Source organism: Arvicola amphibius, chromosome 8 (genome assembly GCF_903992535.2).
Source record: "Arvicola amphibius chromosome 8, mArvAmp1.2, whole genome shotgun sequence".
Classification (NCBI taxonomy): Eukaryota; Metazoa; Chordata; class Mammalia; order Rodentia; family Cricetidae; genus Arvicola; species Arvicola amphibius.
In genome coordinates this window covers 87,086,591-87,110,838 of record NC_052054.1, presented here as the reverse complement: position 1 = coordinate 87,110,838, position 24,248 = coordinate 87,086,591, and the positions used below count along the sequence as shown (strand labels likewise).

The window sequence follows — 24,248 nt, the reverse complement described above, 5'->3', positions numbered from 1 at the left end:
CTAAGTGCGTTGTCTCCCCTTCTCTGTTTGAGGGTTTTTGAATGTTCAAACACCCTCTCTCCTCCTGAGGCAAGTGTCTTCACTTCCTTCAAAGCCCCTCCAGTGTCTCTGTGGCCTCTGTGTCAGCCCTTCACCTTTTCTCCCTCGGCATTTTTAGACCTGGTCTCACACTCTAGCCCAGAACTGGCATTGAACTCACTATGTACCACAGTGCTGATTGGCCTAGAACTCAAGGTGATCCTCCTGCCTCCGTGTCTATAAGTTTTCAGAGTCCCGAGATTCCGGCGTGTGCCATCACATCCAGCTCCCCCTGTTTTCAGCCGAGCTTGGCTATGAGGTTCCGGGGAGGAACCAGGCTGCTATGTAAGCTTTCATCTCCAGAACTGAGGTCATATTTGTCCTGTGTGTACTCAGTGCACGCCAGCTGACCTGAATGCACACACAGCTGCTTTTTGTCCCGTTCTGAGAATTCCAGAAATGCTGTAGATAATGTCTCAGGTTTATAGCTGTGTGTGTGGAGCACCTCTTAATGCAGCAGAGGACTTGTGGCTTTCGTCATATTGGCCGAAGGCTGACAGTCCCCACTTCTCTGTCTCTATACCTGAGTTGGGAATGTCCCCAGCTCTTTGCTACTTCGCCTTCCGTTCCCTCAGTGACAGCCAAGGTCATGAACCGAGTCACTGAGTCGGACTAAAAATGTACACTGCCTGTCCTGTTTCTGCTGGAAACTTTCTAGAAGAAAGTTTTGTGTAGATCTCGCCCTCATTAGCTTTTGTCCTTTGTGGAAAAGGCGCCCCTGCCTTTCCCTCCACCACCAAAACTTCCTGGTTTTCCCCAAGGGATGGGGGGGTGTGAGTCACTGATGGGGAGAAGGTTCTAGGCTAAGCCTTGTAAAGTCAACCCTGCAGTTACTCAAGGCACTTGCAGGCCCGTAGCCCTGTAGCAGGAGGTGGCGACATCGTGGATGGTGGTTTTGTAGTGTCCGTTCCTTTTATGGAGCCCTGGTGGACAAAGACCAAGCAGAGCCCTTCAGTGGCATCACTAAAATCAGAGCAGTGAAGTACGTCCTAAAGTCTGGACAAGGACAGCAGACCCTCTAGCTTCTGTCCCGGTACAGACACCAGCCCCTCTGTGGACACCCAGATCCCATGCTCAGTGTGTTTGCTCTTACCTGGGCAGTATGGCATATGCCTGTAATCACAGAAGGTGAGAGTGTGCGGTGGGAGGATGTTAGACTTACGTGGGGGTGCAGGGCGGTGGTGATACGCAGATTCCAGCACTCAGGCAGAGGCAGGCAGATCTCTGAGTTTGAGGCCAACCTGGTCCACAGAGTGAGTTCCAGGATAGCGTGTTCTACGTGGAGAAACCTGTTTTGAAAAGCAGAAAAACAAAACAAAATAAAACAGAAAAAAATAAAACCAAACCAAAAAATCAGTCTGGAGTATGTAGTGAGATCTTGTTGAAAAAGGAAAAGCCATTTTTTTTAACTCTCTTATCCAGTTCCTGCGAACTGCCCCGATTGTGTGAGCAATACACATTCCGGCTTTTGACAGAAACAACAGCTCCTTATTGACATGTTAGCTCTCCAGCTAATCTTTACAAACCCCAAGACATGGCATTAAAAAACTGATTCCAGGGCTGGTGCGATGGCTCAGCAGTTAAGAGCATTGTCTGCTTTTCCAAAGGTCCTGAGTCAATTCTCAGCACCCACGTGGTGCCTCACAACCATCTGTAATGAGATCTGGTGTCCTCTTCTGACCTTCAGGCAGACATGTAGGCAGAACACAGTATACAAAATAAATAAAATCTTAAAAAAGTGATTTGAAAGGAAACCCCCCTTTTTTAAAAAAAAAATTCTGCATGATACGCTATTAAGTTAGTGTGTTCATACAGGAGATCTGATTTCCCTGGAGCCAGGCAGTGTTGGCTGACTCTCCTTTCCTGGACCCAGTGCAGGGGGTCCTTCCTCTGGGAAGGGCAGGCGGAAGCTGTGGTCAGAACTGACATCTCACTTGTTCCAGAAGGCAGTGTGGCTGCACTGGGGAAATGTGCACAGGATTCTTGTAGCCAGGCTCTGGCTGGCCCCTGGGGCACAGCAGAAACCAGAGAAGCTTGGTTCCGGTGCCTGGCTTCAATCCCAGCACTTGGGAGGCAGAGGCAGGCAGATCTCTGTGAGTTCAAGGCCAGCCTGGTCTATAAGAGCCAGTTCCAGGACAGTCAGAGCTACTTAGTGAAACCCTGTCTCAAAAAATAAAATAAAAACAAAAAAAGATGGGGTGTCGTTATAACCTGTGGTGGGGCAAGGCAAAGCCCCAGCCACACTCAGGAGGACAGGGAAGAGGCTTCAGTGTTTATGCTGGAGAGAGGTAATAGTTAAAGGCCCTGAGGTGACAGGGGAGTGGCCTCTGGGTGCAGACCTGAGCAGCAGTGGCGGCAGTGCTTGTGTGGGGTGTCCTGAGAGCAGGTCTCGGCAGTTCCCTGGAACGTGTCTGTGTTGTCTTCAGGGCTTGCCCCTCAGTTCTGCTGATGTCTGAATAAAGGGCCACCACCATCCTGCTTGTCAGTGAGCGCCCAGAGCACATTACAGTGAGTTTAGGTATTTAGCTGTCCCGAGTGTAGCATGAAAACTCATCTCATTGTTTGTCTCTCTCTTAGAGTGGATGAGGATGAGGATGAGGATGACTTGGAGGAAGAACATATAACGAAGGTGAGCTAAGCTGTCAACTCCTTGGATCCTTCTAGAGCAGGGAAAGGGGAGTTTCTAGGTCTGGGACTCTTGGTTCTAGCAGTTTTGGCTCTGAGGTGTGTGCTTCCCAATGCATAGCATTGCTTCTTGTTGCTCCCTTGACTAGCTAGGCTCTGAGGGGAGGCCTTGGAAGGAGCAGCCACTGTGGGCCAGGGACTCACAGAGTTCCCCTCTGCAGTGGGCAGTGGTGAGGGCAAGGGAGGAGCAAGCAAGTGTACCCTCCTTATTCTTGAACTCTCGTGGTGTGTTTCTCTTCCTGCTTGTATTTCACATTCGTGGAGTGTCATGAGCTATGTGTGGCATGACACCTCTCTGTTTTAAAATACATGACTCCATCCGAGCTATGTCTTTTCTGTTGAAAGTTGGTGTCCTTCCCTGAACTTTTCTCTCCTTCCGCGGCTGAATCCTTGAGCAGCCAGAATGTGCACCCGTGTTCTCCCCAGCTCCTCTTTTGTGGTAGGGCTCGAGGCCAAGTGTGAGTTGAGAGAGTTGAGTCCTTGGAGCTGCTTGAACTCCTAGAGCACCGGCAGGCCCTCCTCAGGCATCACCTGACCTGAGCTGACTCACTGTCAGCCTGAAAGAGTGCACACGTAACCCCTCCGCTCCCTCCTGCAGGACCTCAGGCCACTGTGAGCTATAACCCACCTCTTTGAATCTTCTTGCGTTCCTCTCATCAGATTTATTACTGCAGTCGGACACACTCACAGCTGGCCCAGTTTATACAGGAAGTACGGAAGAGCCCTTTTGGCAAGGAAACCCGGCTAGTCTCTCTTGGCTCTCGGCAGGTAAACAAAGGGGGCAGGGTCAGCCCAGGAAGGTTCCTTCTTCTGCCTTGTCTCTTGGCCTAGGCATAGGAAAGTGGTGGAGTGAAGGCAAGGTGGGCATGGGAGCTCTGCTCCGTCGCTGGCCTTACTGTTCTGTAGAAGGTGCAGGAGAAGCCGGGTAGTGAATCTTAATAGTCAGCAGCATTTCTGCTCTTTAAAGGACACCTGTCCGTATTCAGGATCACAGATGTCGAGCTGAACTAAGAAATGCTGAGAGCGGAGAAACAGTCTTTCCCAGGGAAGAGCACACCATTGGTTATCCAAGACCAAATGGTCAGCCCTAAAACATAGTTACAGACTGAGAAGGCCATATTTAAGAATATATATGCCTGTACATATACATATATGGGTGTGATATCAGTTAACGAAAAAAGAGGCTGTGAATTTGGAAGAGATCAAGGAGCGTTTGTAGGGAGGAAAGGAAAGGGGAGAGACAATGTAATTATAATCTCAAAAAATAGAAATTAAAAAATATACTGTTGGAGCCGGGCGGTGGTGGTCCACGCCTTTAATCCCAGCACTCGGGAGGCAGAGGCAGAGGCAGGCAGATCTCTGTGAGTTCGAGGCTAAGCTGGGCTACAAGAGCTAGTTCCAGAACAGTCTCCAAAAGCTACAGAAGAAACCCTGTCTCGAAAAACCAAAACAAACAAACAAAAAGTACTGTTGGTCATATTTCTCGCATCCAGTTCCAGAGACCACAACAAAGAACATTATATTTTATTCAATAAACTGTTTCCTGAAAAACTTCACAGAAACCTCACCCTTTGAATGGGAAAGAAACAGAAAATCAGTACATTTAAATAAATTCAGGCACGGTGGTGGTGCACGCCTTTAATCCCAGCATATGGGGAGGCAGAAGCAGGCACATATCTGAGTTTGAGGCCAGCCTGGTCTACAGAGTGAGTTCCAGGACAGCCAGGGCTACACAGTGAAACCCTGTCTCAAGAAAACAAAAAAGAAAAACCCAAACTCAAAACCAACCAACCAAATAGCGCCTGCCTCCAACCTCTCTTATCCAAATGGGGCCAGGGCTCTAACTGCAAAGAAGCAAGTTTCAAAAAACAAATATAAACATGGGCTGGAGAGATGGCTCAGTGGATAAGAGCCCTTGTGGCTCTTCCAGAGGACCCAGGTTCAGTTGCTAGCATCTGTATGGCAGCTAACAACCCTCTGTAACTCTAGTTCCAGGGGATCGTATACTGTCTTCTAGCCTCCTTGGGGATCAGACATGCACGTGGTGCACAGACACACATGCAGGCAAAGCACCCCCCACACAAACTAAGAGTAAATACGTCAGCACTGACGGTACAGAGCACAGTGGGGCGGCCCATTTGAAGGCAGCTCCAGGCTCAAAAGGTGGTGAGTTTTATGTTGCTATACCTTGGGCACAAGCAAGTTTCTTTCATCCAGGACGGTGGAAGAGCAGTTCAGCGGTCACATGTATATTAACGGTCCATTCTGTAAAGGAAGGGAAGCTGGTCAAGATGAGACAACATCTAGGGTTGACTGAGGGGAGCTTGGTGGCTGAGGTTTAGCCCAGTGTACCTGAAGGCCGTCGCTCTCTCTCTTCTCTCCTGCCTTATAGAATCTTTGTGTGAATGAGGATGTAAAAAGCCTGAGTTCTGTGCAACTTATGAATGACCGCTGTGTGGACATGCAGAGAAGCAAACACGGTGCGCACGGGAACGTGAGCTGCGCGGGCGGAGTGGTGGGATTATAACAGGGCCATGGTGATGAAGACTGTGTTTCCCAGAAATAATGGCCAAGCAGGCCCTAGTTCCTTCCTCAGGCCCCCTCCATGGGCAAGACTGTTCATGCTTCCTGGGTCAGGGTCAGCGTTTGTGCCATCTCTTTATGGCGAATATAAAGACAAATTCCAGAGTGTTCTGCTGAGTCCACAGTCAGCAGCAAGGGAGCATGTTCGAATACCACTCACCAATTCTGACCCAGAGCTCCTTCCTGTCCTTGCTTTCTTTCAACTGTCCTGCCACAGAGAAGAACGGAGCTGTGGAAGACAAGTCAAAGAGAAAGAGACGGAAGATCCAGACCTCTTGCCCCTTCCACAACCATGAGCAGATGCAGCTTCTCCGGGACGAGATTCTGCTGGAGGTGAAGGACATGGAGCAGCTTGTGTCCCTTGGGAAGGAAGCACGGGCCTGCCCCTATTACGGAAGCCGCTTCGCCATCCCTGCAGCCCAGGTGAGTGTGCTGGAGAAACGGGAAGTACTTCTTGTACTAACTGGGGCTTACAGAACAAAGCTTTCTCATTCCTCTTTTTCTTTTTCTTTCTTTTTTTTTTGATTTTCGAGACAGGGTTTTTCTGTAGCTTTGGAAACTGTCCTGGAACTAGCTCTTGTAGATCAGGCTGGCCTTGAAATCACAAAGATCTGCCTGCCTCTGCCTCCCGAGTGCTGGGATTAAAGGTATGTGCCACCATTGCCTGGCCTCTTTTTTTTTTTTTTTTTTTTTTTTTTTTTTTTTTGAGACATGGTTTCTCTTTGTAACATCCCTTAATTGTCCTGAAACTAACTCTTGTAGACTAGGCTGATCTCAGACTCACAGAGATCCACCTGCCTTTGCCTTTTGAGTGCTGGGATTAAAGGTGTGCACCAGCATCGCCCAGCTTCTGATTCCTTTTTTGGTGAGGATGTCCCTGCATAGGTTAGCTGACAACCGTACAGCATTGTATACTCACGACAAAACATTATCTTACCCAGAGCGTAGAGTCTGAAGAGGCCAGGAATCCTTGGTAGCTTGGGTTAGAGACCAGTTGGCGTTACTGAGCTTTCAGCAGCTAGGAGGGCAGGACGTGAACATCACCAAATGGCTTTGCAGGTGGACTGCAGACATATCCACCTGCCTGCATATGGCAATACTGTCCTGATTAGACCTGCCTTACCTTTATACACAGAGGAAGAACTGTTTATTTATTTATTTACTTTTTTACTGATAGTCTCCTGTGGTTTGCTATGGGTGATTAGATGCTCTCCCTTTTTCCCTGAAATGTGTCACTCATAGGGAGATCTGTGTCATCTGGGAGACTTAAGTGGATTTTAGAAGAGAACCGTTTTCAGTGATCACATTTATAGCAAAGTGCTCACTCTTGGACGTCCCTGCTCTATGCGGGTGCTCACACCCAGTACAAACACCCCTGTTCTGTGTGGATGCTCACACCCAGTACAGACACCCCTGTTCTGTGTGGGTGCTCACACCCAGTGCAGTGCTCACTCATAGATGTCCCTGCTCTGTGTGGGTACTCAGACAAACTGGTGTCTACAGATGTCTCAGTGAGTTAGTGCTGCCACCATTAAGTATAAAGACATGAAATTGGTGTGTTCTTGACATGTGCAAGCAGTTTTCACTTTCTTTTCCTGTGTAACAGCCCAGTGAAATAGCCCTGTTCTCTCCATGAGAACATGGGCTCAGAAAGATGATTTTCTCTTGTCTGTGTTAAGTATGGTACCCATATTGGCACCTGGACCTTGTGTTCCCAGTTTTCTGAGTTTCCATATTATCAATATCTTTATGCGTGTGTTTAGTGGGTGCATGTGTATGTACACATGCCTGTGTGCAGGCCAGAGAACAACTTTGGGTGTGGCAAAGCTAGTGGGTAAGTGAGGCTGTCCTTGCCTTCCCTCATGCTGGGATCTCAAGTGGTACCACCACTCTGGCTCTTCCCCATGGGTTTGTGGCTCAGACTTAGCCCTTGCCTTCAAGGAGAAGACTTTACCAACTGAGCAGTCTCCCTTGCTAACTTGTCTTTTAAGTGGAAGATCTTCATAGCAACATAGATCCACAGATTTGATTTTATATTCACCTCTCAACTGGCACACGTCAGATTCACTTAGCTGATGAAAAACCAAGGGTCATGTAAATTAGACTTTTCCAGGGTCACAGAGCTGGGAAGTAGCAGCCTCAGGACCATAGGCTAATGTTGCTTTCTGGTGCTCAGTGTGTTGAAGTTTGGAGTCTGAGGGCTCTCTTGGGGTCTTAGGTGAGGTTCACCTCCAAGGACTCCACCCCTCACCCTTCCAGATGATCAGCTCTAAGTTTAGTTCCTCACAGCTAACGTTCCACATAGAACATCTGCAGGAAGGTCTGTAGGAGCAGGCAGAGCACTGAGCTGTGCTTTCTGGCCATATACCCTGTGCAAGGTTGGAGGAAGTGTAAGCGGAGACTGCTCATTTGTTTCCCGACTGCCCAGACCTGAATAATCACACAGAAATTATAATAATTACAACACTGCTTGGCCAGTGACTTAGGTGTGTTCCTACCTGGCTCTTATATCTTAAATTAACCTATTTCTATTATCTGTGTATTGCCAGGAGGCTGCAGTCTACCGGATAAGGTTCTGGCATCCTCCTTTGCCACTGATGGCATGTCTCTGACTCTGCCTACTCTCTATATCTCTGTTTAGATTTCCCACCTGGCTATATTCTGCCCTGCCATAGGCCAAAGTAGCTTCTTTAAGTAACCAATAGTAATAAAACATATTCACAGTATACAGCTGGAAATCCCACATCAAGTAAGAAGTTAAACAACTCCATTAGGACTTCAGTGACCTAAATCATTTACTGCAGGATAAGCCTTGTGCTGTGTGCAAGACAGATTGTTTTAGTGTCTGACGGTAATCTTTCCCTACAGCTAGTGGTGCTACCCTACCCAATGCTGCTGCATGCAGCCACCCGACAGGCTGCAGGAATCAAGCTGCAAGGCCAAGTGGTCATCATTGACGAGGCACACAACCTGATTGACACCATCACCAGCATCTACAGCACAGAGGTCAATGGTTCCCAGGTGGGTTAGCCTTTCCCATCCTGGGCAGTGACATAGGTCATTCCTTTAAACACCTGGGCCAGGAATTCCTCTGGATGTGGGGTTTGGTAGAGGGCAGAACTGAAGCCCTGTCTTTTCTTGTTCATTGGCAAGTGTGAGGCTCTTGGTACCTAACTTGAACAGAGTGGCATCTTTTATCTTCAGCTTCCCTTCTTCCAGGATAGTGCTAACTAGTTCTCTGTCAGTAGGATTGTGGCGGCAGGGACCAGGAGCCTCACAGGATTACATCTTATCATTTTGATATTGCTTTGGGGGGGTCTTTATTGGAGGGATGCCCAGATGTAACAGGAGGAGTGGGCTGCTTGTTGTTCCGACTGCCTGCTAGTTTACAACTGAAATAATCACACAGAAACCGTATTCATTTAAACACTGCCTGGCCCATTAGCTCTAACTTCTTATTAGCTAATTCTTACATCTTAATTTAACCCATATCTATTAATCTGTGTATTGCCACATGACTGTGGCTTACTGACAAGATTCTAACCAGCGTCTGTCTCAGGCAGGAGATCCATGGCATCTGCCACTCTGCCCTTCTTCCCAGCATTCAGTTCTGTCTTCTCCACCTACCTAAGTTCTGTCCTATCAACTAGGCCAAGGCAGTTTCTTTATTCAGTATCCAATGAAAGCAACACAAACAAAAGGAACTCCTACACCACCCAGGGTCTCTGCAGGCTTCTATTTATCGTCATTTGTTATGTGGCAAGCATTGAAAAGGGTTCTGTGTGCCTCACATATTTTGGGGGGGGGGTAGTAGCTCACTGTTTTAGCTTTGGAACTTTGGGACTAATAGAGGGCAAAATCATGTGTTGTACCCACTGCACAAACTGAGGTGAGCCAGGATTTGATCATGGAACCTATGTGATGCCTGCCCCCTGTTTGAATTTCCCTCTTCATGGAGTGAAGTCATCTCCCAACCCATTTCCCCTGTGATTTTTAGGACCTTAGGCTTTGGCGTCTTCCCTTGCCCTCTCAGCAGTCATCAGCCCATAGTGTCTCCATGCTTTCCCCATTGTCTGTTTCTGTCCAGTTGCTCGTCACCTTGATGGTGTCCTGGCTGGCATTTCCTAGTCACAGACCAATGTCTCTCTCCAGAGATCTTCTTAACCATATCCTGGGATGCCTTCATGCTATTCTGTTTTCTCCCCAGCTCTGCCAGGCCCATTCCCAGTTGCTCCAGTACATGGAAAGATACGGGTAAGACCCTAGCCCGAGGAAGGAGATCTGGCCATGCTCAGTCTCAGTGGTCTCCAGAGCTCAAATGGAGGCTACGGTAGTGCCCAGGTCTTGGAGGAGTAGGTTGAGTTGGTCTGTCCTGGTGTGTGCTCCACATCCTAGGCTTTTGGGGACAGAGCAGCAGGCTCTGAAAGCCATGGTCTTGGCCTTTTCATCTGCTGGAGGGTTTGTAGCTCCCAGCCCAGTGTGTCAGGCCCAGGCAGAAAGGCCCTATGGCATCTGACAGAGAGACGCTGCTGCAGAATCCTGTGCTAACTCTGTTGCTACTTCCTCAGGAAGCGTTTGAAAGCCAAGAACCTAATGTACATCAAGCAGATTCTGTACTTGCTGGAGAAGTTTGTGGCTGTTTTGGGAGGTAGGACTGTCATCCCTGGCTCACCCCCATCTCCAAGTTGTGTTGGTCTTGTTCCTTGACTGCCAGTCAGGACGCTTGGGTGTCTTAAGCCCTGTCTCATCTTTGGTTTGGGATGTTTGACCTCACTAGCGTTTTCATTGTTGTCACCTTGGGCCCCAGTTTGTTTATTTCCCCACGTTTTGCTCCTTTTACTTTAAGAAACCTGACTGTATGGTTGCGTTGATTGTACAGTGTAAAGCAAAACATTTTGTGTGGCATAGTTTCAGCCACATGGTATACTGGCACTGGCATACAGGCAGTCATATTTGCCCTTGTTTGGATAGAAACCTAGGAACTTTAAGCCTCAGTCACAGAGGAAGAGCTAAAGCTCAGGGCAGGACCTGCCTGTGGCTCATGAGACTGGAGGCTGCCGACTCTGGCATCCAGGATTCTTGGGTGCTTCTGGGCTGGGACTGTTTCATTATAGGGCAATGCTTTTTAAAGGCTTCTGTAGGGTCAGAAAGCCATGGAGACTTTTCTAGAGAGATCTTGTCCCATGTTAGTACTGTCTGCTGCTTCCTTCTCTGCCTGTGTCACTGCTCCCTGTCTTCTGGAAGAGCCTGTTTTTTTTTTTTTTCCTTGCCCTACTCAGAGTGACAGTGGGGAGACTGCTTTGATCCTGTCCCCTGCCTGGCCTTGGGTTCCATTTGAAGTGTGTGAGTCCGATCTGCAAGGCTCCTGGAACTGCCTGTCCTCATAGTTTGTTCTTTGTCTGCTGTCAACGCCCCAAACAAACGTCACTTGAAACGTGAATGTTCCTTGTAGTTGGGCAGAGAACTATTACCATGACTGATTGGAATTCCCTCTTTTTAGGTAACATTAAACAAAATCCTAGTACACAGAGCCTGCTCCAGACAGGTGAGGAGTTTGCTGTCAAGGGTGGGAGGTGATCTGAACCACTCAGACCTCCACTCTGGGACTGAGCCACAGACTTGGCAAGGTACAAAACCAGGGTCCTTTGTTTGCTTGCAGGTTCTGAGCTGAAGAGCATCAACGACTTTCTCTTTCAGAGCCAGATAGACAACATTAACCTGTTCAAGGTGAAAGTTTATTCTGATTTAAGCACCTTCTGGTTTACTTAAGGCTAGAAAGGTGAGGAAGGGGTGGAGCACAGCTGTCTGAGAGGTAGGGGTGGAGCGCAGCTGTCTGAGAGGTAGGGGTGGAGGACAGCTGTTGAGCAAGTACTTGCCTGTAATGTTCTCGCTCTAGCACATAATCAAAATAAACATGGAAGAAATAAAATGCAAATCATTGTCATTGAATAGTCTATTGTCCAAGGACCAAAATCAGGAATAGGCAGTTACCAGGTCTTCAGGCGGGACAGCAACAGCCAAATGGGCTTCACTTGGGTTGGGAGTTGTAGGATTTGGCTTGGGAGGTTGTTGCTGTTCTTTGCACTCCTAGGCACAAACCCAGCCTCCACGTACTGTCTATCTATCCCTTTCCACCTCTGTTCTGCCAGTTTTCTCCAGGGAGTCATTTTCAGAATATAGTCCGTGGTATAATGTTTGGGGTTGGCCTGTGAGAACATGGCTGGGCCTGCCTGACCACTGTCTTCCTGCTGGAGCCTTGGCTGGGTGGCAGTCCCAGACCTTTGCTTCTGTTGCATTTGCTGTCTGGTGCTCCCTCAGGGGTTAGGTAGCTGTGTCACTAAACCATAATCTAGTGTGTCTAATTAAGTACTACTGCCTCCAGGGATGATACTGTGTTTGTTTGTTTGTTTGTTTGTTTGTTTATTGGCTTTTTGAGGCAGTTTTTGTGTAGCTTTGGAGCCCATCCTAGAATTAGCTCTTGTGTACCAGGCTGGCCTTGAACTCACAGAGAACTGCCTGCCTCTGCCTCCCTAGTGCTGGGATTAAAGGCTGTGTGCCACCAACACCCAGCTGATGCTGTCTTTTTGTTCTGAGCATTATGCCTGGACATACTATGGCCATTTAAGAACCTGGCATAGAATAGTTGCTCTGGAGGATGACTGGCCCAAGCTACATACCAGCGCACCAAGCATGGATGGACGGGGGCCAGTGTTCAAATCCAGTTAGACCCATCCTAGGTCTGATTCTCTCCCTGCTTGTCTTTCATTTTCTTTTTCTTTCTTTATTTTTAAGGTATATTTATTTATTAAGTATATAATGTTCTGCCTGCATGTCTACCTGCATGCCAGAAGAGGGCACCAGATCTTACTACACCATGTGGTTGCTGGAAATTGAAGTCAGGACCTCTGGAACAGCAGCCAGTGCCCTTAACCTCTGAGCCACCTCTCCTGCCCTCAGAGACAACTTGTTTGTTTTTCTTCAAGACAGGGTTTCTCTGCGTAGCCTTGACTGTCCTGAAACTCACTTTGGCCTTGAACTCAGAGATCGGCCTGCTTCTGCCTGGGATTAAAGGCATGCCACCACCTGCCGGCTGCCTTCCATTTTCATATCATCTGTCCTTAGACTAACGCCTTTGGTCATTGTCACCACTGTGATCCTGTCAATCATCTTTGGTACCTTTCTCCCGTGTGTTCAAATCTCAACAGTTGACTTGCCCCGTTCTTGAGTTATTACAGCTTCCACAGCCCTGACCCTTGCGGCAGGCTTCTTTCTCCAGCTTGCCTCAGGCCTTTCCCCTTTCACTTTGGAGGCTGAAGCAGTCTAACCAGATGCCAGTCTCTAGCAATTTTTCTAATTCCCACTGAACCTTTTGCTCTCCCACTGTGACCTGAGCTGAGACATCAACTTCTATATCCTGAACATAGCAGGGAGACTACATCTTGGCCTTCCCTGGGATGGCCCAGATCTTACCTCCTTCTTGCTTTTGTACAAAGGATTGGATTTTTTTAAAAAGATTTGCCTTTTTATGTATGTGCCATGTGTATATGCACACACTCATGTTTTGAATTTAGGTGTGCATGTGCCACCATATGTGTGTGTGTGTGTGTGAGAGAGAGAGAGAGAGAGAGAGAGAGAGAGAGAGAGAGAGAGAGAAAGGGAGAGAGGGAGAGAGGCAGGGAGGGGGAGGGAGGGAGGGAGAGGGATTAGAGAACAATTTCCCTTGAGAAAGAGAGAGGGAGAGAGATTAGAGAACAATTTCCCTTCTTGGTCCTTGCTCTCTACCCTGTTCGAGGCATGTCTCTTGATTGTTTTTCCACTGGGTATGCCAGGCAAGCTGACTCACAGACTTCTTGGGTGTCTCTTGTATCCCATTTCTTTATAAGAACACTGAGATTATAGACACTCACTTTGTTGTCTCTGGCTTTTATGTGTTCTCTGAGTATTCCAACTTAGGTTTTCATGGTTATGCAGCAAGCTTGTGAGCCATCTTCACAGCCCTTAGGATTGTTTTTAAATTACCTCTTGTTTCTTTAAGGCCCACTCTGCATCTGGAAGAAGGAAACAGCATACAGTTATTGTCTTCTTTTTGAAGTTGTTTATTTTTTATTTTATATGTGTGGGTATTTTGCCTGCATGTATGACTGTGTACCACATGTGTGCCTCCATGGTGCCCACGGAGGTCATGAGAAGGCATCAGATCCACCGTAACTGGAATTACGGATGGCTATGAGCCATCATGTAGGTTCCAGGTCTTCTGGAAGAGCAACCAGTGCCCTTACTGGCTGAGCCAACCTTCCCATCCTTCAGATCTTATCCTGAATACCCTTAGAGCCACGAGAGCAGTGGAGATATTTGTGAGGAGGCTATGGTTGGGAGGAACCCTGAGTTTTTATAGGAAGTAGAACAGTGACCTCAGGAAGCAGACCAGTAAGATTTCTTGTGCTGTGTTGGCTCCTCTGAGGTGCCAGTGAGCTACCTTCCCTTAGTGGTGTGCCGTGGCCATGTCTTCAAAGTTCAGCCCACAGTTTGCTTCCTCCTCACGGGCCCGTGCTGGTTTTGCAGGTGCAGCGGTACTTGGAGAAGAGCATGATCAGCAGGAAGGTACCTTTCCCGTTGTCCTGGCAAGGAGCCCGAGTACCCCTGCCTGCCTTACTCTGCTGTCCTGGGAACTCAAGGCTTCTGATTCTGCTGCCCATAGTGTGGAGTGATTTCTGGCTTGGGAGGAAATGAACTGCAGACTGGCTTGGTGTCTCATCCAGGGCTTCTTCTCATTCTGTGTGTCCTCCTGCTCTCTCCACATGTAGCTCTTTGGCTTCACAGAACGCTTTGGAGTTGTTCTTCCATCTGTCTCAGCCTCTCAGGAGAACCGCAGTCTGGATGGCTTCCAGCACTTCCTGAAGAGCCTGCAGTCAGGGCCTACCGAGGGTGAGTTAGGAGGGTGAGAGAGAAGAGCCAGGCACAGGCCCTTGGAAACAACATAGACTTGACCTAAGAAAGGCCTTTTCCCCCATCCTTACCTTGTCTGCAGACTCCCTGGAGGAGGGCCAGGCCACAGCCCCTCGGCCTGCCTCCCCTCTGATGCACATCGAGGCCTTTCTGGCAGCTCTCACCACTGCCAACCAGGATGGCAGGGTTATCCTGAGCCGGCAAGGTAATCGACTGCTTGTAGCAAAGGGGCCTGGTACTGATGGCAAGAGAAATGAGTTGTTTCTTAAAGGAAAGTGCTAACTCACTGGCCTCCATGGATCAGCTGGGGTTTCCTATGCCTAATTTGCTCCTCTCTTTGCCTTTTGTCTGTCTGTCTTTCAGGCAGTGTTGGTCAAAGCAGCCTCAAATTCTTGCTCTTGAATCCAGCTGTGCACTTCGCCCAGGTGGTGAAGGAATGCCGAGCAGTGGTCATTGCAGGCGGCACCATGCAGCCGGTAAGGCACCACGACACTTGTCAGCCCTCTTCTGTCCCCTGGAGCCCTAATCAGACGTGGGCTAGCATTGCAGACCCAGCAGTGCCCACTAGTGCCGCTGCCCTGGCCTGGTGGGGCGGTAGCACTCTGGCTCTTGGCTGTCTGCAGCCCCAGAAGCAGGCTTCTCTGAGAACAAGCCCCCTATGGTCCCAGACTCTCTCTTTCCCCTCCTGTACCAGCACCTCTTAGAAAGTCGCTGCATGTATGTTTTTAGATAAGTTACATAGTTTTATTATAGAAATTAAAGACAAGCTGTAGACGTCAGAATTCTACCAATGAAAAATTCATGCTAGTGCATGAAGCATATGTATATGCATACATACATTTTGCATGTTTACATATGGTTTTTTATACCATATGCCACATTTCTATATTAGTGGTATAATTTACTTTTTCTCTCTGCAATACAATGTTAATATTCATCCTTCTCAGCAAATATTTGTTCTAGCATATTCTACCGTGCTGCATTCTAACCACGTAGATGACGCCACATTTCACCATCTTCTTCTCACACAACGCCTGCTTTGTTTTTACTTAGACCGTTTTCCTGTTGTGCCTGGTTTTCACAGTTCTGTGATCCGTGCAGACAGCAAATCTAAGGATCATTTGCATCTTTCATCCTGAGCACACTCGGGGTTTAGACCTCTGGGCTCCTAAGCACAGGGCCCTGCCTTGGCTGCCTACTTGAATGGCCTTTCTGTTTTGTTTCCCTGTATTCTGATAGACCTCATAACCATCAGTCAAGCCACATTCCAAGCCCACATAGGTGTTTGTTTTTGGTTTGCGGTGTGTGTACAGATTTGTACATTTGAATTAATGTGATTCATGGTCATTGTTGTTCTGTTTTGTGTGTGTGTGTTGGGGGGGGGTCTCACCATGTAGTCTTTGTTTTGAGACAGGGTCTCTACATAGTCCTGGCATTCACATTGTAGATTAGGCTGGCCTCAAATTCACAGAAATCCACATATTTCTGCTTCTCAAGATCTGAGATTAAAGGCGTGCATCACCATGCCCAGCTCATACTGTATAGTCTTAAAGAATTATCTCGACTAGATAATTAGAGTGACAGACTGTTGTTAGTCCCCAAGTGGGTGCTGGAGCCAAACCCAGTCCTGTGCAAGAGCATTGAGGGCTCTTAATCACATATCTCCCCCTCCATTTTAAATTTTTTTATTGATTTTTATTGAGCTATATATTTTTCTCCACTTCCCTCCCTCCCCACTCCCCTTCAGCCCTCTCCCAAGGTCCCCATGCTCCCAGTTTATTCAGGAGATCTTGTTTTTTTATATTTCCTATGTAGGTTAGATCCACGTATGTCTCTCTTAGGGTCCACATTGTTATCTAGGTTCTCTGGGATTGTGATTTATAGGCTGGTTTTCTTTGCTTTATGTTTAAAAGCCACTTATGAATGAGTACATATGATACTTGTCTTTCTGGGTCTGGGTTACCTCACTCAGAATGAAGTTTTCTAGCTCCATCCATTTGCCTGCAAAATTCAAGATGTTATTTTTTTCTGCTGTATAGTACTCCATTGTGTAAATGTACCACATTTTTGTTTTAGCCATTCTTCAGTTGAGGGGCATTTAGGTTGTTTCCAGGGTCTGGCTATGACAAACAAAGCTGCTATGAACATAGTTGAGCACATGTCTTTGTGGCATGATTGAGCATCCTTTGGATATATACCCAAAAGTGGTATTACTGGGTCTTGAGGAAGGTTGTTTTCTCATTTTCTGGGAAATTGCCACACTGACATCCAAAGGGGCTGCTGTACCAGCCTGCATTCCTACCAGCAATGCAGTAGTGTTCCCTTTTCCCCACAACCTCTCCAGCATAAGTTGTCATCAGTGTTTTTGATCTTGGCCATTCTTACAGGTGTAAGATGGAATCTCAGTTGTTTTGATTTGCATTTCTCTGATGACTAAGGATGTTGAACATTTCTTTAAGTGTCTTTCAGCCATTTTAGATTCCTCCGTTGAGAGTTCTCTGTTTAGGTCTGTACTCCATTTTTTTTTTATTGGATTATGTGATCTTCTGGTGTCCAATTTCTTGAGTTCTTTGTATATTTTGGAGATCAGCCCTCTGTCTGATGTGGGGTTAGTGAAGATCTTTTCCCATTCTGTAGGCTGTTGTTTTGTCTTGTTGACCGTGTCCTTTGCTTTGCAGAAGCTTTTCAATTACAGGAGGTCCCATTTATTAATTGTTTCTTTCAGTGTTTGTGCTGCTGGGGTTCTATTTAGGAAGTGGTTTCCTGTGCTAATGCGTTCAAGTGTACTTTGCACTTTCTCTTTATAAGGTTCAGTGTGGCTGGCTTTATGTTGAGGTCTTTGATCCATTTGGACTTGAGTTTTGTGCAAGGTGATAGATATCGGTCTGTTTTCATTTTTCTACATGTTGATATGCAGTTATGCCAGCACCACTTGTTAAATATGCTTTCTTTTTTTCCATTTGATATCTTTTTCTTCTTTATCAAAGATCAGGTGTTTTAAGATGTGTGGATTGATATCTGGGTCTTCTATTCGGTTCCATCAAGTCCATTTTGTACTAGCAATTAGTCTTGGTAGTAAGTCCTGCCTTGGTGTGTGGTTGGCCTACTAGGGATTCACATCACTAAAGAGAACTGACCTCTCCCCTCCCAGCAGCTGTCAAAGGCTAGTCGTTCCTCAGTTAGTGGTAGGATTTTGTCCCTACATCCCCACCTCTGTGCCCCAGTGTCAATCTGTCACAATCACGGTGACATATTTAACCTGCCCTGTCGGGTCCTGAAGCAGTATTTGTGATGTTGTCTCCCACCTCTGGCTCTTAACAGTCATTCTTCCCTTTCACTTCTTCCTGAGGATCCCTAAGTCTTGAGTGTTCTGTTTTCTTGACTGTCACTCGGTTAGGACAAGGTAGGAATCTTAATGCAGTTTTTTTTTTTTGTTTGTTTTTTTTGTTTGTTTGTTTTTCAAGACAGGGTTTCGCTGTAGTTTTAAAGCCTGTCCTGGAACTAGCTCTTGTAGACCATGCTGGCCTCGAACCCACACACAGAGATCTGCCTGCCTCTGCCTCCCGAGTGCTGGGTTTAAAGGTGTGAGCCACCACCACCCGGCTCAATTTTGGTTTTTATTTCTCTGGTAGCTAGTAAGTTTAGACATTTTATTCATACATTTTTGGCCATTCCTTTTTCCGGTTTTGAGAACTCTTCATTTTATTGGCCCATTTCCTGACTGAGTTGTTTGATTTCTTGTTTCATTTTTTATATTTTGTATATTGTAGATAGTATTGTACACTGTTGATTTTGATGCATAGAAAGGGCCTGGAGCCAAATGTGCCAACTTCCTTTTCTGTTCTTTTTAAGTTTTCTGTCAACAGTGGATGCTGTTACTGGTTGTTTCAGCTGAAGGCCATTGGCTTCCTCTACTTGTTACCACCTATCCCAGATTCTCTTATGTGCACTACAGAGCACATGTCCCCCCAAGCCCTGAGGTCACAAGGCCCTGATGTTTTGGTTGCAGGTGTCTGACTTTCGGGAGCAGCTGCTGGCATGTTCTGGAGTGGACGCTGACCGGGTGGTGGAGTTCTCCTGTGGTAAGGAACTGTGGGGAGGGTAGAATGGGCCAAGAAACTCTGAAATCTTGATTTAGTTACCCTTAGTGGGTTTGCTCACCCGCCTACTCTCTCAGGTTCTGAAGTCCTGTGCTCTCCTCAGCACGTTGCTGGCATTGGGTATGTCAGTGCAGAGAGAAGCCGCGTGCATTTCAGATTTCTGTTTTTAGTTGGGGAAATGATCTGAGAAACTGCCCTACCTGGGCACTGTTTTTCAGCCCTCTTTTGGTATCACCAGGTCACGTGATCCCTCCAGACAACATCTTGCCCCTTATTATATGCAGTGGGCCCTCTAACCAACAGCTGGAATTCACCTACCAGAGAAGAGAGCTGCCTCAGATGGTTAGTGCCAGCCCACTTCCCATCCTCTCTGGTGTGTAGTCAAGGAGAGGATTCTTCAGCGCTGGCATTGGGGCAGATGGTCATATATAGCACGAGCAGATTCATTGTTTTAGATATTCATCAAGGAAGACCTTGGCTGCCTTCCTCTCCTTAGACTACTAAATGTTTTCTAAAGAGCTCCCAGCATCCCATTAATGTAGGATGGAAGAAGGCTGACCATTTGGGAGTGGGGGCTCTTGCTCCTTGTCTCTACTGCGGGAAGGATGCATTTCTTGGGCACAATTCCTGTGGCATCTCAATATTAATTTGTTCTGGACAGTGCCCTCATGGCACTGGAACTTAGGGAGAGCTCATGGCATACCAAAAGTCTAGTTCAATCTTGGGGTGCCAGCAATGGGATATGTCATAACGGCACCTAGTCACCAGAATCCCTAGTTGGGCATGGTCTGGTAAGAGAGTAAGTAGGGCATTCCACACTGTAGAAGGGGAGCTGCTTGGGTGTGGCCATGGCACCTGTTCCCAGCCAGCTCTTTGTCTGCCTTTTGCAGATGGAGGAGACGGGCCGCATCCTCTGTAACTTGTGCAATGTGGTCCCTGGAGGAGTGGTATGCTTCTTCCCTTCCTATGAGTACCTGCGCCAGGTGCATGCTCACTGGGACAAGACTGGCCTGCTGGCACGTTTGTCTGTCAAGAAAAAGGTGAATGCCCTGTAGCCTGTTTACGAGGACATTGCTACCCGTCGCTCTTCTTAGGATTCCTTAATCTTGTGGACTTGGCATGGTCCAGATTCTCACAGCTTCTAAAATCTACCAAGTCTAGACCTGGGACACTGGCCATGGGGATTCCCCAAAACTGGATTACATGTTCCATCCTCAGGCTTCAAAACCCAGACTGAGGCTCAGGACTCAGTCTTTTGTAGCCTTTTGCTGTGTGGCCTTCTTCCTTCAGCTTTTCCAAGAGCCCAAGAAAGCAAGCCAGGTGGAGCAGGTGCTGATGGCGTATTCCAAGTGCATTACGGTGAGAGGAAGTGGGGCTGGATCCAGAGGCCCTTTGTGCCTGACAGCTGGGGACAGATGTGAGGCTCCCAGGTCTGGCTCAGCAGCTCTGGTGTGGCTCTCCTCCCACAGGGCTGCAGTCAGGAAGGAGGGCATCTGACAGGAGCTTTGCTCCTCTCTGTGGTTGGAGGGAAGATGAGTGAAGGGATCAACTTCTCTGATGACCTGGGCCGGTAGGTGTGGCGTCCTCTTGTCTGCTGGGGCTGAGGGCCCTGGGCCCTTCCTGCCGAGTCACACAGTAGGGTCAGTACCTGTGGGGCCTGCTTGGTGTCTGCAGGCTGTGGGTGGAGTGTGTGAAAGCCCTCTCCATCCGGCTTAGTAGAACAGAGAAGTAGGCAGCCATGACTTTGAACACAGTTGGTTCAAAATAGCAGTTAGTTGATCTCATGTGGATGGTGTCCCCATCCATGATTGTTTGTGACTTACGCCATGGGCCGTGTGACCCACTACAGGTGTGTGGTGATGGTGGGGATGCCATACCCCAACATTAAGTCTCCAGAGCTGCAAGAGAAGATGGCCTACTTGAATCAGATCATTGTGAGTATCCGCCATGTTTCAGACGGTGAAAGGAAGGGGCGAGGAGGAAGTGGTGTAGAAACCCCAAGGACTGGATGCCAAGGACCTGCATTGTGACAGCGCATGGTGCAGATGTTTTCGTTCCTCCTTAGAGGCTTTGGAGTACACCTCTGGCCCCCTTGATCTTCTCTACAAATATCCTAAAGCACAAGTTGTTGGCTGAGACCCTTGAAACCTGGCCTTGCTCCAGAGCCTGTGTACCAGGCAGGCAAGAGTAGATGATTTTGATCTTCCATTTTCTTCTTCTTTCTTTTTTTCTTCTTAGCCTAGGACACAAGGTCAGGTTCCCCCAGGGAAGGTGTTGGTGGAGAATCTGTGTATGAAGGCTGTAAACCAGTCCATAGGTAAGTCTGGGGCTTCTGCTAGCGCAGATGGATGGGTCAAGGAAGGAGGGATTTTACTGCTTAGTGTCCATTTGAGGACCAAATGAGGGAGGCGATCCCAATGGACATGCAGTATTGGTAGGCAAGTTAACTCAGGAGTCCCAACCTGGCCGGACAGTGGTGGCACATGCTGCTAATCCCAGCACTCGTGGGGCAGAGGCGGGTGGATGGATCTCTGTGAGTTTGAGGCCAGCCTGGACTATGAAGCAAGTTCCAGGACAGCCAGAGCTGTTACACAGAGAAACCCTGTCTTGAAAAACAAGAGAATCCTAATCTTTGTGTCTACCCAGGCAGGGCCATTAGGCACCAGAGAGACTTTGCCAGTATTGTGCTCCTGGATCACCGGTATGCCCGCCCTTCTGTCCTGGCGAAGCTGCCAGCCTGGATACGAGACCGTGTGGAGGTCAAAGCCACCTTTGGCCCTGCCTTTGCTGCTTTGCGGAAGGTTAGCTTTGTTCCCTGTGCCCCAGACCTCCCAGCCTGAAATGGAGCTTCTCATGGTCTTTTTCTCCCTGCAGTTTCATCGGGAGAAATCACTTCCCCGTCTGGTATAGGCTCCTCTTTTATTCTCCCTCCTTGACCTGCCCCTGACCTTTGTGTTTCACCTGAGATGGTCAGAAGCAGACGCAACCTGTGAAGTCTACACCAGCCTTCCAGAGGCAGTGGATTCCAGTGTTGTGACTTACACAGAAAAGCCACCAGTACAAATCAAGTTCACCCTGAAGGAACATGGCCCAGAACCTCATTGTCAGGCTCCACATTCCCTGAGACTGATTGTTCCCGTGGCGCCTGGCTCAGCTTCAGTTTTTTGCCTGGCTTCAGGAGGCTGTGCAAGCAGCAGCTCTCTGCCCTTTTATGAGGCGAGGCCCACCCTGCCTTCATCCTTTCTAGGGACAGTGAGTTGTTCTTGGCGTGTGGCTCCAGTTTGAGCCACAGATGTCCCTATTCTGGGCCCTGCTGTCTACAGGGCTTCCATATTCAGGCTGTGTTGACTGTGGCTCCAGGAGGAGGTGGATCTCTCTTGCTTAGCTGCTGCTCCTTCCTCAAGCCAAGGAGACCTCTTCTCTTCAGCCACCAATTCCACCACACCTACCATGGCCTCAGGAGCAATGCTAGGGCCACTAGACTCTTGCTGTGACTACGTTTAGAGCCCCTCTGTCACCAGAGCATTTTTGGCTATGGAGAAATATCATCCCTTGCTCTGCAGTAGTTGCTCCAACTCAACTCTTTTTTGAATCCAGAAAAAAAAATGCTCTACTTTCTCAGACATTCTGTCTCATTGCTCAGACAACCAGGTCAGGAGGACAGCTCACGGTCTGCTGAGCCATCTGCATCTGGCAAGGACACCCTTCCCTTATTAAATAAAGGGCACTGTTCACCTGGGTAGTTACCATTCTTTATTATTGTGAGTCACTCTTTTCTCAGTCCTAACAAAAGTAAGCAAAGTACCCTAGGGTGGCGCAGGTAAGGAGGTCACATGAGACAGTGGACCTGGCACATGGTACACACAACCCCTGACCATGGAAAGGGGTGAGGCAAGATGAGGGAAAGTTGTTCAGCCACTCGGTCCTCTACAGACTACTGGAGCTTAGTGGTCCGCTTGCCAGGAGCCTCTCAGGGCTGTTTCTGCTGGAGTGAATAAGGAAGGCCCTGTCCTTGCTTGTCTGCAGTTAACATCATGTCTTTGTTGGTCAGATTATACAATGGGGTCATAGATTCAAATGTTTGGCCATAACTGGTGATGGTTGTCAGTGATGCTTCCTAAATCCATTTGACTTTGTTTGAAGTGAGAGACAGGAAAAATTGAACCTGTATCTGGGACCCCAGTGTCAATCTAAGGGAAAACATTCTTTGTGAAGCAGCCAAGGTTCCCAGGTGGATGGTTGTTTTGGGGGTGCTCATTTAGGAATCTTAGTTATCAAAATTGGGGAAACTCTTAATATGGGGGATTCTTTAAATAGGGATTTCTTTCTAGTCCTGGGTGGATCCCTCCATTGCTGAGCCAGTCATAGCTGGAATCCAAGTTTCTAATCTGCACTTTGTGGTGAGGTCTAGATTATCTCAGAGAAGAGCAGTTGAACAAAGGGCATCTCTCACCATCTCCCGCCTCCCTCCCTGTACACAGGGCATCTCTCACCATCTCCCTCCTCCCTCCCTGTACTTAGGGCATCTCTCACCATCTCCCTCCTCCCTCCCTGTGCACAGGGCATCTCTCACTAGGTCCCTCCCTGTACACAGGCCATCTCTCACCAGCAGCCCTGAGCTTATCTCCGACAGAAAGCCATTGGAGGTTTTAAACCATTGGGGGTAGTAAGGAGGGGAAACATTAGTTACTCCAAGAAGAAAACCATGGATTTAATGTCAGAGCCTGCTCCAATGAATTATCCTGGGTACCTGGAGGTGTGTGTGTGTGGGGGGGTGCAAGGCTAAGAAAATGGCAGATAAAAAAACTGAGACAGAATAGATATGGGAGGTCTGTCCACCAATACCAAAGGGCCAGAGTTTATTTCTGAGCTTGGTTTTGTACAGATTAAGGGCAGAAGGCAGAACAAAAGAATGACACCTCTCTGTACTGTCCCGAGAAGAAAGTGCAAGCAGGCCCGCTATCTACCATGTGAGTCCTGCTAGCAGCTAGCAGATTTTTCTACCTGGATGTGCCTTCAGCTGGCATTCATCAGCCAGTGTCTTAGTAGATAATGTGTTCTTTCTCATGGGCTTAATCAGAGCTTCCTCACAGCTCTCAAGGAGACTGAAACAAGCAAGCTTAAACTCAAATGACTTATAAGTCAGAATAGACTCCAGATGGAAACCGAGTCATTTGTGGGCCACCACAGTTTAGCCCAGGTCCATAGAGCTCTACTTTAGTCAAGCTCACCTAGGTACAAGAGAACTAGCAATACCAAAACGGCGACTCTGTGGAATGAAGCAGCTGGAGGTGAAGCACACGGGCTGCCGCCAGACGGGGGCGCTCCCTGCGCATGAGAACTGCAAGCTACGCTTGGACTTCTGGACAGCCCAGGAATTCTGCTCAAATGACACACGGAGCCACAGTCTTTACTTTGCCACACGTTTTTCTGTTGTTGTTTACCCAAATCTTAAACTTGAATGGCCTCTTCACCAGCTTGCTTCCTTTTAGTTTCAGTTCCCACTGCCGAGGAAAATCCCTCAGGTTCCTCAGTTCTAAATCTCAAGTAAAAACCTGATTAATCTTGCCTCTCTGTTTAAGATAGATCACTAGTCGCTGTCCCCTGCTTGGGGCTGGAGAGAACCAAAGCTGCTCCTTTCCTTAGTGTCTCCACAGTTTCTAGCAGTCCTGAACCTTCAGCACTCTCAGCTTAGATATGAGCTGTCCAAGAGGAAGAACTCACTATCCCGAGATGCTGCTGTGGGGAGCTCCAGCGCATAGAGAAATTCCAGCCTTAGACGTGAGGGCCGGAGATGGAGGCTTCAGAAATGAGTCAAAGGGGCCGGTCTCTAATACTTAATGACTATTTTCATAC

At 48.0% G+C, this 24,248-nt stretch overlaps 1 protein-coding gene across 2 annotated transcripts in view; it reads left to right on the top strand.

Annotated features, from left to right (window-relative positions):
- Ddx11 (DEAD/H-box helicase 11) overlaps positions 1 to 22,134 on the top strand; it is a 29,971-nt gene extending 7,837 nt beyond the window's left edge. The window contains exons 6-27 of one of the 2 annotated variants that reach the window (XM_038340475.1): positions 2,656 to 2,707; positions 3,424 to 3,531; positions 5,156 to 5,243; positions 5,564 to 5,769; positions 8,215 to 8,367; positions 9,554 to 9,600; positions 9,915 to 9,994; positions 10,847 to 10,891; positions 11,006 to 11,073; positions 13,909 to 13,947; positions 14,151 to 14,271; positions 14,375 to 14,497; positions 14,656 to 14,768; positions 18,302 to 18,374; positions 18,631 to 18,734; positions 19,283 to 19,432; positions 19,683 to 19,751; positions 19,862 to 19,962; positions 20,242 to 20,326; positions 20,631 to 20,709; positions 21,039 to 21,193; positions 21,267 to 22,134. In XM_038340475.1, coding sequence (XP_038196403.1) covers positions 2,656 to 2,707; positions 3,424 to 3,531; positions 5,156 to 5,243; positions 5,564 to 5,769; positions 8,215 to 8,367; positions 9,554 to 9,600; positions 9,915 to 9,994; positions 10,847 to 10,891; positions 11,006 to 11,073; positions 13,909 to 13,947; positions 14,151 to 14,271; positions 14,375 to 14,497; positions 14,656 to 14,768; positions 18,302 to 18,374; positions 18,631 to 18,734; positions 19,283 to 19,432; positions 19,683 to 19,751; positions 19,862 to 19,962; positions 20,242 to 20,326; positions 20,631 to 20,709; positions 21,039 to 21,193; positions 21,267 to 21,302 — 2,095 coding nt within the window. In that variant the 3' untranslated portion in view covers positions 21,303 to 22,134. Of the gene's footprint in view, positions 1 to 2,655; positions 2,708 to 3,423; positions 3,532 to 5,155; positions 5,244 to 5,563; positions 5,770 to 8,214; positions 8,368 to 9,553; positions 9,601 to 9,914; positions 9,995 to 10,846; positions 10,892 to 11,005; positions 11,074 to 13,908; positions 13,948 to 14,150; positions 14,272 to 14,374; positions 14,498 to 14,655; positions 14,769 to 18,301; positions 18,375 to 18,630; positions 18,735 to 19,282; positions 19,433 to 19,610; positions 19,752 to 19,861; positions 19,963 to 20,241; positions 20,327 to 20,630; positions 20,710 to 21,038; positions 21,194 to 21,266 lie in introns of both variants that reach the window. The other variant, XM_038340474.1, reaches the window with a different exon arrangement.
- Positions 22,135 to 24,248: the final 2,114 nt, after the last annotated feature.